The sequence below is a fragment of the Ammospiza caudacuta genome, chromosome 6, assembly GCF_027887145.1.
Source record: "Ammospiza caudacuta isolate bAmmCau1 chromosome 6, bAmmCau1.pri, whole genome shotgun sequence".
Lineage (NCBI taxonomy): Eukaryota > Metazoa > Chordata > Aves > Passeriformes > Passerellidae > Ammospiza > Ammospiza caudacuta.
This window is the reverse complement of record NC_080598.1, coordinates 14,837,694-14,854,125: the sequence shown is the minus strand read 5'-3', so window position 1 is coordinate 14,854,125 and position 16,432 is coordinate 14,837,694. Positions and strand designations below refer to the sequence as shown.

Sequence of the window (16,432 nt, the reverse complement as noted above, 5' to 3'; positions counted from 1 at the left end):
TCAGTTCAATGGCAATTCCCAACAGCATTTCCAAAAGCACTGTAGAGCCCCAACAGACCTAAGAGTGAAACAAACCCTTTTCTTAACAGAGACATGCTCTGAAAACAAAATAAAAAACAGCCTATCTAGCACACAAGCAAATAAACAGTGATAAAGGTGTAACTTTATTTAGATTTAATTTGACATTTAGCACAGTAATATGCACAGAAAGAAAAAAGTACCAAAATACCTAACTCATAGCATATAAAATAATCAAATATATTTCATATTTAGTGAAATATTTCTACAACACATCAGTGGGACTACCCTGGGCAGCCCAACCTTGTAAATATATTTATATATTTATATTTATAGCTATGTTATATAAAATACTGTATGTAGAGAAAGCACTGAAACTTATCACCAAAATAGAAAATAGCTCAAAATACAGATAGCTCAGGTTTGCTGGATATACCCAATATATAAAAGAGGTTCAAACCCACTGCAGGAGATAAAGCTCCAGCTGAGATGTTCTGGCAGGCATGGGATGGCAGGGTGGGCACACACTGGATCTGCTGGCAGGAGCCTGGCTGCCAAAGGCCTTGAGATGACAAAACTTTCTGATCCTCAGCCAGAGCCATCAAGAGGATTCCAAAGCGGGAATGCCAGCGGTGCTTGTGGCTGATGCGGGGCCAAAGCGCTTTTGGAAAGGCAGAGCACAAGTGCATCCCTTAAGGATCCAGCTGGAGCAGGACTGGCCATCAGCAGATACACAACATCACAAGCAGATTATTCTGAATTTTAGAGATTCCTCTTCAGCAGATGACAGCGATTCATTCCCAGCAGGTTGTGAAAACATAAAAAGACACGTTTGTGCAAGGCCAGGCTCCCCCAGGCAATACCATGTGGCACGGGAAGCAACAGCCCTGCTGCTCCAGGACACTGGCACCAAATGAAATGCTTGGCCTGGCAAAAACTCCCACCTACCCTGAGGGTCATCACTTAAGAGCCCAAGCAGTTTGTAGACAGGTATAAAAAACATGGCATTTCTGGCAGCAACACTGAAGTGCAGCTGGGCTCAAAAACCTGCACCAGCCATGGCCTGGGCACTGCAGGGGCTTCAGGCTGGGGGCTGGCTGAGCAGGGAGAGGCACAGGTCCTGCTGGCAGGGGCAGCCTAGGGCACTGCATCTTTCCAGACAGCACACTTCTGTGCTCGTTTGTTGCTTTTTGGCCGGGTGTAATGATTGATTTACTTGACTACCCCCACAGGAAAGCAGCCAAGACTTGCCCAGAGGATCTCTAGCCCTGGCACTGGTGCCAGCCCCACAGTGGGAGATCACTCTGGGAGCCCTCCCAGACCCTGTTCCTGTGCCTCTGCCACGCCACTGCAGAGAAGCCTGTAACCCATTAATAACTCTGCAATTGCTCTTTGTCATCAAGCCAGCAGTTGCATCCCTAATTACATGGCAACAATACTATGCTAAGAGGATGAGCTGTAATTCCTAGGTGGTATTAACATTGTTATTTTACTCTGAGTAACTTCCTGGTAATGGCCATTTGAATGTGGCAATATCAATTAAGTGAATATAAATGCTTAGCCCCTGGAAAAATCATTAATAAAAATCTCATTCTGGTAGCCTCTAATCACAGCTAAGTACAATTACTCATAGGAGGCCACTATAAAAAGTATTTTTCTCATCAGAAGAAATTCATAAGGTTTTCCCAACTGTTTGTAATAAAGAGGACACTATATAGAAAAGTCCAGAAAATAAGCACACGTTTGTTTCTCAAAACCCATAGATAAACATGACAATATCTCTAAATTACTGGCTACAAACAGGATTTCATTTAGCTCTACTCAAGCTGTAGCCTGGTATAAATGTTTTCAAAGCAGCACGTTGCTGTTTCATCTGGAACATCTGCACAGGATTTCTTTGATATCAAGCTCCTGCGTGGGGATGGTGTTTCAATTTCTCTTTATGCATCCAAACTGAAACAAGAAGGAAAAGACATTTAGTAAAACAGGTGCAAAAGCAGCATAATTTGGCCTTGAAAGCAGTTCTGAGAAATAATTTATCAGTGCAGTAGTGACAGAGCCACGCTGTGTCTGTCCATCTGTGTCCCAAAGGAGGCAGCGAGCCCAGGCTGTGCTCCTGCCTGGCTTCCCCACGGTGTGTGTCTGGTGTCCCTGGGCTCACACACTGTCCCCAGGGCCAGCAGCTGTCCCAGCCACACGCCAGGGGGTGACCCGGGCACGGAGCAGGGACACCTGAGCTCTGCTCCTCACATGGACCAGCCCCTGCATCCCTGCTGCGCTCCCCATGGACACCATCAGCTGAGGGAGGGGCGCTCCTTGTTCGCTCCCTCCGAGGCTCCTGGAGCTCAGCAGCTCCCAGCACGGCAGGTGTGAGCTACACAGGGCTGCGGGACATCCCAAACCCCAGGGCTGCAGGGCATCCCAAACCCCGGGGCTGGACAGGCAGCTAAAGAAGATGCTGACCCACATCACCCACCAGACACACTTTGTTAAGCAGTGAGCAAAGGTTTTTTAGGTTGCTGAGCAGCCACAAGCGCTGCCTGCCAAGGCACCGAAGTGCAAACGCCCTGTCAGGCACTCGGTGCCCGCAGGTTTGGTGAGTCAGAGGCAGCAATCAGTGAAACATCTCCTATTCACAGCACCCTGCAAGAGAGACCCCCATGCAGTGCCTGGGAGTGGGGGTTTGCCCTGCCTGCTTGCCTGCAGAGCCAGACACCACACACACTTAAATATGAGCTGTACTTACAGCACATATTTATCTTGCTTTAGTGAGATAAGGCTGGAAAAATCTGGGACACCAGGAGGAGCTGGCAGGAGGGTGCTGGGGTGATGGGGGAGAAGTGGCAACACCGTTATCTGCAGGCAGGATCTCTCAAACATTTATGTGGGTTTGTTGGCCTTGCTTCATAAATATTTTCCAGACAGAGATTTGTTTGGAAATGCTGTCAAAGCAGCCTCAAGGAGTCTTCTTGGTGACCTCCAAAAAGTACATTTCATAAGGCATTCCCCTGTGCATGTCTTGTCAGACACCCACTTTGATGCACAATGTTTACTAGGAGAAAAAAGCAGTAAAAGCTGACAAAGGCTGCTGAAAACTCGGGACTCCATTTCAAAATTTGATGAGCTGATGCAAACAATTTCTGCCGGGGCCACTGACCTCTCACTCACCTCCAGCAAAGGGTCTGGCAGCTCTGTGTGGCCCTGCCAGGGGGCACTGCCAGCAGGCTGAGGGATGCCCACGCAGCTCACGTCCCCAGGCTACTTACTGCTCTCCTGCCTCAGCACTGTCAGCGCCCACAAACGGGATTTCCTCCCTGTCCATCTGCCCCAGAACCAGGTGGTGCTTCTCCATGTTTATGACACACTGGAGAGAATAAATGTCCTTAGGTAAGAGGGAAAACTGCAAGTTAGAGTGGTCCCAGCTCCCCCATCATCATCCTGCTGGAAAATTCCTACCTTCAGAGACTTCAGTGTCTGCAGCCCAAAGGAAAAGGGTTGCTCGTTGTCTTCTGAAAACAAACAGGACATTTCAGATTTATACATTCAAAATGCCCTCCTGGGCTTTTTGTCAGTGACTCCATCCTTCCTTTGTGGTTGCTGTGCTAAGCAAAACCCTGTTTATAAAGGGACTGACTCAGAGGAGAACAGGAGGGCACAGGAGGGCAGGCAGATGTGCCTGCAGTGGTTGCCCCATCAGCACGGCAAAGCCAAGCTTGTGAGCACATCCTCCCCCTTCCCTCTGGGGACCCAAACAAGAACTGGCTCTATTTGAATTTTAGCATCTTCCTAGAGCTCTGTTTGTCCTGCTGGGGTGGGAGGAAGCAGCCCCAGCCCAGGGAGGGGGAGCAGAGGGTTGGCTGTACACTCACCCACAACAAGGGCAGCGCACTCCACGGGGACCGCTCCCACCATGAGCGACAGACACTCGATCTGCCCGATGGCTTTCACCTTGTTTGGCAAGGAAACCATCTCCTCTTCCTCAGGGAGTGCCTTGAGATGCTCCTTTAACCTGTGGGCATTGAAAACACTCCTAACATCAAATGGCCATGGCTTGGCTGTTCCAGCAAGGAGCGCATGGTGTTTGGATAGTGCTTACACCTGAAGTGCTCTTAGCTTGCTCATTTACCACAGCTTTGTTGGAAAGCTGCTTCCCTGGCAGGTTGTGTGGGTGCTCTGCAGGCAGCCAGCAGACTCAGCATGACCCACAGTGCTGCCCAAGCACAGCTCTGTGCTGCACTTTGGGTTTTACCAAAGAAATCTCTTACCTATATTTTCCTGAGACTCGGCAAATACAGAATTGCTTCTTATGCAGTGTGGGTGTAAGGAAGGGTCTGTTCACTCCAGCTGCTTCCACGAGTGGAGCTGACACTGTGTCCCCATGGCATCATAGAAATGCTGAGGCTGGAACAGACCTCTAAGGTCATCGAGTCCAGCTGTGTCCCCAGATGCCACAGCCACACATACTCTGAACACTTCCAGGCGTGGTGATGCCACCACTTCACTGAGCAGCTTCTTCCAAGGCCTGACCACCCTTGCAGGGAAGAAATTTTTCCTGAAGAAATTTCCCAAACTAAACCTCACATGGCACAACCTGAAACCATTTCCTCTGGTCCTGTCACTCATTGCCTCACTTGAGTCTCCTTGTGGGGAGTTGTAGAGAGTACAAAGGCACCCTTCTGAGTCCCCTTTTCTCCATGCCAAATATGCCTCACATCCAGGGTGGCCCAATCTGTGTTTGTTAGTTTGTTAGGTGCTGCTGGCTTTGTTCTGAAGAAATGGGGATAGATCAATCACATTCAGCCCAAAGAAAAGAAAAAAGGATGTCAGAGATACCTCAGGTACAGTTTCTATCTACACCCTTTGAAGGAGTCTGACAATACTAATTAAATATTTAGCTTCAGTTTCTCTTTTATACTGAGCAAGAATCTAATGGGAAGGCTGTTTGAGGTGCAGATCTCTCCCTCAGATAAAAGCCAGATCAAATTTCAGCTATTTGAGGTGCCTTTCTCCTGAGCTGCATTGCAGCAGTGCTTGTGTCTGTCTGTCTGTCTGTCCTGGGCGCCAGCCCCCTGAGAGGCTCCAGGACTGAGGTGGGCATTGCCCACACCCTTTAACACAGGTGAGGGGTAGCAGGGAAAAGGAGCTGGATCCCCCCTGCTGCTTTCCTGTAGTGTGGCCTTAAAAATCAGCAGGAACACATCAATGAGAAGTTCGTGAGTTCCTTGGCTGCCTCCTGCTCCTCCTACAGCTCCACAGGGGATTTCTCCTACTGGCAAGCTGTGAGCCTGCTCCACTGCTTTCCTCAGGGTGAGGGGGAGAGAGTGACTGGCATCATGACAAGACACAAAAAATCTCTGAAAAAGAAAGGGGGAATTGAGCCTGAGCATCAGATACACAAGTGCTGCTTTGAGACACCAGGTGCCCTGAGACCTGGGCAGGAGATACAGGCTCTGACCTCTCTTCAGTGCTCTTTGAAGGGCTGCTGCAGCAGAGCAGGGCTGCAAGAACTGCACTGGGAGTTCTTAGCGTGTAAAAAAACATGTAAAAAACACAGGAAGCAGAGGAACTGCCCCAGAGCAGGAAATCCCTCCAAATGCCATCTTGTGGCCATGCTAAGCTTGTCTGAGCTGCTCCACAGGTTGTATTAAGCACAAACACCTTCCAGTCACTAAGCACTGTTGCTCAAAGAAGTTATTAATGTTAGGACAGGAACAGGCACCATTCAATCAGGGCTGTACAATAGTGCTCAGTGAGCAGGGGAAATTTTCTTTTTTTTTTTCATAATTATTGCAATTTAGCTGCAAAAAGTAATGACTCCATGGGAATAAAGTGCCAAAACCTTGATACCCTGTGAGCTGGTGCCTGGTCTTGTTCTTCAGAGATGACAGGAAGTTTTGCTGCAAATGGCTGTCAGGCACCTCTAATAATCCATAAATACATTCCCTTTTCCTTTAACCAGGAGAAATTTGTAACTGGGGGCAGCATCAGACACCCAGTTCTGAAAACATGCATGCACACAGCTTCTTTACATAGGAAAATGTAAATACATTACTGGGCCAGCAGCCTGGGGGCATGTCCTGCAGCCTGGGGTCATGTCCTGCAGCCTGGTCGCTGCCATGGGAGCCTGCAGAGCTGGGCTGGGCTGCCCTGGGGACACAGAAGGCTGAGGAAGGTTCAGCTGTTTCGTGAGGCACTGAGTGACAAGCAGGCAGTGAAAAAATACAAATACATCCAGCCCTCTGAAGGGATTCCCTCAGAGGGGAATAGGGTGGCACCCTGTTCTGCTCCACCTCCCTGCCATTTGAGACTGGGACAGGGTTTGGTTGTGACAGGAGGGTCAGGGGCTTGTCCAGCTGAGAGAAGAGAGGGGTAGAGAGGATGATAGGGTAAGAGAGGTAAGAGAGTAAAAGGGGTAAGAGTGAGGTTTTCATTACAATACAATAAATCTTCTTCTGTGTTGAATATTCTAATTCTTGCTAATTAATTTAGTACAATATACAAATCTTATAGCATTTACATACAGCTTATAAGAATTACCACATTACTATACTGTGTTACATTTTAAACTTTAAAAACTCCTCTTTGGACATTTTTTGCTAAGCTAGTAGGGTCTGCTCTGACTTTTGGACTTGTCTGCAAGCATAGGTTATTGTTTCATTAAAAGGGTATTACCTTCAGCTGGCCATACCATTGTTTCCTAGATGTTCAGTAACTAAGGTTGCTTTCATTTTAATCTCACTTATAGTTTCTATATTCTCAAAATCTTTTGCCAGGCAATCATATTTATAAGGCTTTCCTGTTTCATCTTCCCCAACACCCAGCCCTTCCAGAATGACCATCACTGACACGGGCAGAGCCCCAGCCCCAGGACACTGCCAGTGCTGCCAGGTGCCCTGCTCCTGCAGAACAGAAGCCCAGGATATTTACCCCAGCCTGTCCAGGCAGGCAGATGACATGAGGTTGTGCTGCGAGCCGGTGTCCACCACAGCCTTCAGCTCCTTCCCCGCACACTGCAAGAGCAAGAGCAGATGGGAAATGATGTGTGGGATGCAGGATGAGCACCAGAGTGCCCATGAGCACCAGCTCTGGTGCCCGTGAACTGTTCCATGCTAGCTCATCCCTGCTCCCTGCACACTCAGATGCTTGTGGGGTCCTAATCCCTTCCTGGCTCATTTGTATCAGGTTCTCTGGGTCTGCATTGAAGGCGCTTGAGACAGTAGCTCATGTTTGGCCTCAGGTGTTGATTATTTCCTATCAGTAAAACAGTCTCACTACTGTGAGTTGGGGAGCTTTTCATTAGAAGGCACAAAATGGCAAACAATCTCTTGTTACAAGGTCTTTTAAGACTAAACTATCAAATTAAGAACTGACACCTGGATTATTTTCCCTTTTAACCCAATAAAGAGCCCGCAATGTGGACTTTTCTGCCCAATTACAAAATGCCACCCAAACCCGTGAAGAAGGAGGAAGAAGAAGCATGAAGAAGAAACCCAGGATGGCACCCTGTGCTCTCCATCTTGCTTCCATCCACAGCACACTAAAAATCCCAAAAGCTAAATTTCTCACCAAGTGATACACCCACACTACTCTCTATAATCTATTTCACACTTTTGTGGATTCTAGTCTATCTTGAAGTCTAGGAAATTTTCTCCATGAATGAGGGTCAAAGTCAGTGCTCCCCTGGTCAGGGCACCCCAGAACAGACAGAGAAATATTCCCAGTGCCCTGGGTTTCCACAATTTGCCCCTGCAGAGAGCAGAAGGGGCAGCCCCAGGCAGGAGAGAATGCTGTGGAGAGTGGTAAATACAAATGAACATGGGTCTAAGGAAGAGAAATGTGAAATTGCCCTTGGGCAAATAAAATAGGGATGGCACTTGAGGAAAACAAGCAGGCTGTGAGCACAGGGATTTGCCATGGATAATTATACCCCAGCATTTCAGCATGCTACCCCAGCTTAGCTGTCCCCTCTGCCCTGAGGTGTAAGGGAAGACACCCATCACACCAGTTCTCTCTGTGATTCCCAGGTGGGCATCTCTGCCACAGCAGCCTGGAGCTGCAGAGGGAGTGTATCCCCAGAGCTGTGGCAGTCCTGTGGGAGCACAAACTTGGCTGGGAAACATGGAGAACAAGAGCACAGCCTGAGACTGTGGGAAATAAAATCTGCAGGAAAATAACCCACAAAAGGCTGTGGAGGGACTATTACCTGGCAGCTCACCACTATGAGCTCTTCATCCTCAGTTTTCCCTGAGCTGCCCAGTCTGGTTTGGTTCAGCTTGTTGGTCTGTGATGAGGGATCCTTTGGGGCCCAGCTGCCTCGGCTGCCTCGGAACTTGGATAAGTTTGTCTCCATCAGGCGCTTCTGCAGGATGTTATGTGGTTGCTGTAAGGGAGAGCACACACAGAAGAGCAGGGTGAGGTCAGAGGGAAGCCACACAGTGCTCTGTGTCACCAGACTGCCTGTAGTGCCCATGGCAAGCACTGCTGTCATGGGAAGTAGGTCCTAAAGTCTCACTCTCCCTAATTCCCAGCCTACATCTATTCTTCCCAGCTAGTTCTGGCTTACCTGTCTTTGACTGAAAAGAACTTTGCTTTGAAAAGGGAATAATACTTTCAAACTATTAACCTTTGAGACCTTGGAGGGATGCCTTTCTTTTATCAAGCTCAAATTCAAGGTTTGATTGTATATAGGAATCCAAACTAGTCCAGCCTTTTCAAGCTGGTGTTTCAACCACAACTGCCTTCATCTCTTGATGAGGGGAATTCCGTAGTGATGTGAAAAGTGAAGCTGTAACAAATCACCTTTCCAATGATATTCACCACCTTAGTGTGGAGAATGTCTAAAATTTCCCTCTGTGCCTCTTTCCCCTGTACTTTTATTTAGCTGCTAAGGGTGGATAAATGGGACCAATCCTGAGTGCCATACCAGGAGAGGAAAGGGAGAGGAAGAAAAGAGGTAAGCTCATCTGACACAGGTAGGTATTGTCCCAGAATTCCCAGCACTTCTCTCTCTCTCTGTTATTTCCATTTGCTCTGGGAGAAGCATGTTGCCTCTCAAGATCTCCCCCAACCTCTTTCCCAAAAGCCTTTTTATGTTTAATGTTCATCTCAGATGGATGCACACACTCTGCTGGAGGTGAAATGACTCTGCCTGATTATCTGCTCATTTCTCTGCCTGGCTAATCTGCCCTCCCCATTAATGCCTTTCCTTCTGATTTTAATTTCTCCATGGTGAGACATTTTTACTGGCTTATGCCTGAATTTTTGCATTGATGTTAAACATGCCTGTGTGCCTGCAGAGACATCTGAACCAGAAAACCTGGTTCAGGAAGAGAATATCAGAGTCAGGATAACTTTGAAAACCTTGGGCTGTGGCTCCCCAAGTTGGGCAGTGCCCAGCCTTATGCACAGCATGTTAAATAACACCACTTCCAGAAGTCTGATGCAACCTGGCATCATCCTAAAATAACTGCAGCCACACTGGTGTGTCAGATTGTGCTGTGGGCACAGCAGAGCTGGACCAGACTGGTGGGCTGGGGCAGCTGCACAGCACCAGTGGGCACTGGGACATGGCAGCTCCTTGTGTCCCCTCTTTCCACCCTCCTGCTTTCTGCTGCTTGAAATAAAATCCCATGGCCATTTGGGGCTGCAGGTGCTGTGTCTGACCAACCTGCCACAGAGCACGTCCTGAGTCTGAGCAGCAACTCCTGATGGGGAGGAGTCAGCTCTGACATGGTGCTGCCTTCCCAGTGAGGCCAAAGAGCAGAAACCAGCATCACTGAACTGCACTAAAGGCAGGCAGGCTGCACTGGTACTGGGCCCTGTGTGGGGGGACAAGCAGATCAGTTTGGAAGCGAGGGCTCCCTGTATGAGGCAGAAGCTGCAGGTGCACAGTCAGCACTGTGATCATCTCCAGCGCTCCTCACCAGAGCAAAATGCAGGCCAGGGTTTTCTGACAGTGGATGGGATGTCCTTTTCACCCTTTAGGTTTGACTGCAGCTCAGGAACGCAGCTGGAACACTAATTGTTCACATAGTTTATAAACAACAAAAGGAAGGATAGGGGAGCATAGAAATAAATGAGGAGGTTCACCCAGCTGGCAGAAGACAGCCTGTCACACAGTGTCACCTCCTTGCGCCCAGCCCCACTCAGGCAGCACCAAGAGAAATTCCTGAATGCCATCAGCCAGGACAGTCTGGGTGCTCTTCTGATCTGCCTGGCCTCAATATCCAGCACACTCCTCATTGCTATTTTAACTAATTCATCTACCATTGAATTCAACCCTTTTTTTTAAACTACAAGCTCTCCTATGGATTGTTAATCAGTAGCATATGTGGGTTTTCTCATGAATCTTACATGGGATCCATCACCAAAAGGAACAAATCCATCAGTCAGCAGTCACAAGTTACCAGCACAAATGGGATTGCCTTTTGTTGACACTTGCCCTTCTGAAAACCACAGCAAATTCTGCCTCTGGAGAGACAAATATTCCTTATGTTGTGCTCCCATACAGCAATAATCTGGCAAGAGGGGGCTGAAAAGGTTCCCTGCAGCACCATCCTGTCTCAGGCTATTAATTAGTTTGCTTTAACTTGGATTTCCCTTGACTCTTGTGTGCACCAGAGTGAGGGATGTTAGTCACAGAGATGACTCAAGTGATGGATACGTACTTGGTAAATGGATAATGTGCCAGGGGACATTTGCAAATGCACATTTTGCTGGCAAACTGCAAGCAGACCGTGTCTGGGAGGGAGAGAGAGGAGGAAAACCTCCTCCTGACAGCAGTGAGGAAGGCAGCTGTGTTCTCCCTCCAGTGTTTGAAGGAACCCAGATCACCTGCTACATTGTTCCTTTGCATTGCAAAAAACTGTTGAAAGTTTTATAAAAGTATAGAATGTTACATTTCATTGTGTCAGCAAGAAAATAAGTTTTCCTTTTATCATTCAGCACTACATAAATACAAATCAGGATTTTTTTCATTAGATAGGTCCATTTCCAACCCCAATATTTGCAAAAAGTTATGATCCCCTAAAAATGTCACAGTGAAAACCTAAAAAAGTGAGGGGAGACACCATCTACTGCTGACCTTATTTACCACTGTCTGTCAAAAGCGCAGATAATTCTGCCCAGCTTTGCTCCTCTGTGATTTGTGAGCAAGTGCATTGCTGCAGCTTACAGTATTCATTTCTCTGGCAGGTTTCCCTCTGCTTGGCTTCTAGATCTGGGGATAACAAGATCCATCAACAATTCCACTGAGGTGGAGGTGAAGGTCAGGGAAGACACCAGCTCCCTTCCTCCCCAAACCCATCTCAGGAGGTTTGCCCTTTGTACCTAGACAGGAGAGGGGAAGGGGAAAAGAGTTTTAATGCATCAACAGAGCTAATCCCAAGAAATAATAAATTTCTTTCTCTTCTTCCCACCCTTCATCCAAGCTCACATGTCCCTGACAGCATCCTGTGCTGTCAGCCCCTCTCCTAGGGTGATGAGGGGGGACAGAGCTGCCCCCTGTGTGCCCAGGCAGCAGCCAGCTCTCTCTCTGGGCCAGGCAGAGCACACAGCATCACAGATTTCTGCATTTCAGACAAGACAAAGACACACCAAACTCTGGATGTGCACAGCAGGGAGTGGGGACACCCGGATGTGCTGCAGTCCATCCAGTGCTGCCCCAGTTGTGGGGAGCTGGGGCCAGGGGGCACCCAGGGTTATGCTCTTAGGGCACGATGGAAACGGGAAATGCTTTTGTTGCTGTTGCTGCTTTTGTTACTATTTAGAACTCTGCTGCCCAGGTTGTCAAATGATGAGGGGCTGCTCCAGACAAAGCTGCTCCAAACTCGTCTGGTGGCTCTGGGGGCAAGGAACAAGTGTCAGAGGAGCTCCAAGAGGCAGCATGGCCTGTCCAGGCTGGGAAGGGGGCTGTGGTTACCCTCTCAGGAATCCCCCATCCCAGCTAGAGACCATCTCATCCCAGTTTTTGGGCTTCAGGAAAGAGGCTAATAGAGGGAAGTGGCATCAAAACAAAGCCATTTCTGCTCTCTATAACCAGCATAACATTTGCCAAATTCAGTGTATGCTTTGCTATGGCTTGGTGTCATACTGGACAGAGGGGATAAAGGGAGCGAGGAGCTGGAGCTCTGTCTGAGCCAGAGTAATTCACTGGGAATGATGAGAGCATTGAAATGGATGATCACAAGAAGCATTTATCAAACCTGCCTGTGCACAGCATCCCCAGGAGAGCTGGGTGGTGGCACACAGACAGGACATGCCAGCACACCCACCCTGCTGACCTGCTGCAGCTTCACTGTGCTCAGCACCCCCACACAGGGACACAAGGAAGGGGATTTCTCCCCAAAGCTGCAGTGCCAGCTGCCTCAGTGACAGACAGGATCTGTTCTCACCACCTGTCACCATCTCTGAGGAGCTGTTCCCTCATCTCTGCTCCTGCCAAGGCTGCTGGAAAAGCCCCAGGGGAAGCCCTGCATTAATAATGCCAGGCACACCAGGAGCCCCTCCGTGCACCACGGCACCACGCAGCTCCAGCACAGGAACCTCTGCTCCGTGGGGACAGGCACAGCCATCCTCAGGGAGGCCATGCAAACACCTTGGGCCTAGAGCTCTGGTGCCCTGGGCCCCCTGATCAGGCTGCTCAGTCCCTCTGGGCATGGGCCTCTCAATCTGGGGCCATGCCAAAGGGAAGCCCCATATTCTGGAGCATCTCCAGTCTCAGAGATGCCCAATCTCCCACTCCTCCTGGGGACAGCCCTTGTGACATGCAGGCAGCCACAGCAGTGGGGACACACAGTGTGTCCTGTCAGCAGTGCCCTTTCCCACCCTGGCTGTGTCAGGGGTGAGTGTGGCAGCATCACTTCACTGCAACACACCCCAGGGACACATCTCTGAAACCACGGGATCCTCTCTGCAGCTGTGGGAACACTCCAGTGTCAGTGCTCTCACTCTGGGGGCTCTCTGCACGCCCCATGGGGCTGCAGGCTGGGGCCACACGTGCCACCACCCCCACGGTGGCATGGGGATAAGGGTCATTTTGCAGTGGTGTGGCCCAGACCAGCTGGGGTCTCACCCCAGCCGCATGGGCATGTCACCTCTGCCACATTGCTCCTTCTTTTTGTTCTTGGAGGGGTCTGGGAGCTGTGGCCTCCCCAGGGCTTTGGCACATCCCTGGAGAGAGCCCCCGGGCAGATCCTCCTTGCAGGGGCTGTGGTGCTGCAGCCATGGCACAGGAGCAGGGAGGACACCCCAAGGGACATTTCAGGGTCCAAGGTGGTGTCAAGGAGCCCCTGCTCTGCCACAAAACCTGGTCTTTGCTCTGCAGGGCAAGGGAGTTCAGTGCTCAGTGCCCCTGGCTCCTGCTACCTGTTGATTCTTACCTGGGCAGAGCAGAACCCATGTCAGGAACTCAGTCCCATTCACTGAGGGTCACAGAGCCACAAAATGTCATTTAGACTCTGCTGAAAACAGCAATAATGCCGTCCCTCCCTGAAAAGCACTTCAGCTCCCTACTGGAGAGCTGCAATTCAGTGGTGGCCAGGAAAGCTCCTTCTGAGCCTTTCCCTGGGCAGGAGCTTCACTTCCTGCAATTGCAAAACCCTTGGGATATGAAAAAAAAAAAATCACCTCCGTGTGCACTGCAGAGAACAGCCAACTCACTCCACTTGTCTCAAGCTTAACCCAGCTGAGCAGGAAGGCTCTGACAAAATAAAACACTAAAAATAAAAATATTCACTCTGGTTTTCAATAAAACCCATAACAAGCACTGGAAAAAAAAAATACTGTTTTGCAAAGTGCAAGATATTTTCAACACTGGGGCAAAAAACCTAAAAGAGGTTTCCCTGGTAGATATGGTTTCTAAATTTCACTCCTTATGTCAGAACTTTTGATATTACATTGGAGTATCCTTTATCAGAAGAGAAAGCAGAAACATTTGCACAGTATTTAGAAATGCTCTCCAGCCCCCAGACATGGTGAATAACACCAAGTACAGGATCACATAGATCACTGCATATGTAAATATTTTAAACCTATGTCTCACTGGTATAAGAAACCCTTGGTTTAAGAAACCCCATATATGCATTGGCCTTTACTGGAGCATGATCTTGAGAGTTTTATATTTTGAAATAGCCGTGACTATATTTACTGAATCTTTATGATTATGTGTTGTGTGTATCTATAGATCACATGCCAACATGTGTGTGTACCTACGCATTGTATGAAGCCATTTTGACTTACTCTGACCCAGAGAGGAATTCTGTACTGCAAACAGAATGCCATTTTCATGCAAAAGTTAAAAAAATAAAATTAAAAAAACTAAATGCCATTAACTCTGAATGGCAGGCATCTAAAAGTACTTACTAGAAGAAAACAGCTGTGGTTATAACTATCATCTTATTTCTACTCCCTTCCATTTACATGCTATAACTAACATCATATTTCTACCCCCTTCCTTTTACATATTAAACGTCCAATTTTTTACAATCAGTTCCCACATGCAACCAACTTCTCCTAACAGAAAAACAGCGTGAAGAAAGACACAGACACTGCCCTAGCAGTCCTTCCAATAAACACAACAGAGCCTTACAGTATCCTTCGACGTGCCCAGCTTCTTCAGCCCGTCCAGAGGGAGCAGATCCGCAGAATCCTTGTGGATGAACTGCACCGCCTGCTTCATCCTCCTCTGCTGCCGGAGAGACGCCGCTTCCCTGATCTCCACTTCTTTCCTGCTCGGCTCTGTCAGGATGCCCGAATAAAACATTTCTGCTGCCTCGGCGAGAGATGGGTTAGAGGATGCGGAGCTGCGCGGCTCGGGAGCAGCGCTGGGAGATGCGGGGATGCGAGTCCCGGAGCGGCGCTGGGGATGCGGGGATGCGGAGCTGCGAGTCCCGGAGCAGCGCTGGGGATGCGGAGCTGTGAGTCCCGGAGCAGCGCTGGGGATGCGCGGCCGGCCGCGCTTTATACGCCGGGCGCGGTGACGCGGGGAGCGAGCGCAGGTAGCGCGGCCCGAGCGCGGCGCACAGCCGGCACCCGGCGGGGGGAGCTGGGCTGCTCCGGGGATAACACACGGTAACGCATCCCCGCCCTCCCTCCCTGCCGGCAGGGCTGGCCGCGGGCGCTGCGCGGCTCCCGGAGCAGTGAGAGCCGCACCCCGGGCCGAGGGATGCAGCCCGCTGGCCATGGGAGGGTTGGTGCCTTGTGCCCGGGGTGCCGCTGGTCTCATCCCTGCATGGCCAGCGGCAGCCTGCATCATCACTGTCCTCTCAAGCGCCCAGGAAAACTCTCTCAAAAGATGTCCCGGTCAAACTGGGGCACCTTAAATGTGGTTTTACACTTTGAATGTCCAGGTACCCATCGAATGTCCAGGTATAGCACAATGTGACTAATCACCAGCAGCCACACCACTGATTGTTAATCAGAGCAAAGCTTGGCAAAGCAGCTGTGGTTTTACAGTTTTCATGCTGCTTGCCCAATGACCCAGCTGTGGCTGGGGCCAGTCTTGCTGTAATTACTTACTTCTGGTCCCAGACAAAGCTAGGAGATGTGTTAGAGGATGTGTTAGAGGATGCTGGCATTACCTTGGCTGCCTAGAGGTGTCCTTTATTCTTCATGGGCAGCTCTACGCTTCCAAGAAGCAGTCTCTTTTTCTAGGGCTGGCCTGTCCTTTAACTTGTTTTATTTAAACATGAACAAAGCCTCCAGTAAAATTCCTATACCTCTTTCCATTACTGTGACAGTGTTCACAGGGGTTTTCAGGATGAGGGAAGAGACGTAGATCTGACTCTATATTTCAGAAGGCTTGATTTATTATTTTATGATATATATATTACATTATAACTATACTAAAAAGAATAGAAGGAAAGGTTTCATCTCAGAAGGCTAGCTAAGCTAAGAATAGAAAGGAAAAGAATGAAAACAAAGGAAGCTGGCTCGGACAGAGAGCGAGAGCCAGCTCTGCCATGTCTGGTCACTAAAACCAAACATCTACACGAGACCAATCACAGATCTACTTGTTGCATTCCACAGCAGCAGATAACCATTGTTTACATTTTGTTTCTGAGGCTTCTCAGCTTCTCAGAAGGAAAAAATCCTAAGAAATGATTTTCACAAAAAGAGGTCTGCGACACGTTACAGTGTACAATATGAACTAACACACATTAACAAACTTAATAGAGTCTCATACTATAGAGACTGACTAATGTAATAGTTACAGAAGGTCATTTTCTTATCAGGATTCACAGCACAGCAAATTGGGTTTCATTCACTGCAAGAGCAGGTGAGGGCAGCAGGTGCTTCCCTGAACTTTCTGCTTTCCAAGCAATTTGTTGCATGGACTAGATGCAGAAAAAATGCAGCTCTGCCTCAGAGAGACAGCACAGATCTGTAAACACTCTCCATGGGCTTGGTTCTTGTT

The 16,432-nt window shown here is 48.9% G+C and overlaps 1 protein-coding gene across 1 annotated transcript; it reads right to left on the bottom strand.

The window, feature by feature from the left end:
• On the bottom strand, window positions 1–14,820 carry NRIP3 (nuclear receptor interacting protein 3). The gene is made up of 7 exons (XM_058807581.1): window positions 14,606–14,820; window positions 8,222–8,398; window positions 6,946–7,028; window positions 3,888–4,027; window positions 3,475–3,527; window positions 3,285–3,382; window positions 1–58 (listed from the first exon to the last, which is right to left on the bottom strand). The coding sequence occupies exons 1-7, from the start codon at window positions 14,777–14,779 to the stop codon at window positions 1–3; spliced, it is 783 nt and encodes a 260-aa protein (XP_058663564.1). The 5' UTR covers window positions 14,780–14,820.
• Window positions 14,821–16,432: the final 1,612 nt, after the last annotated feature.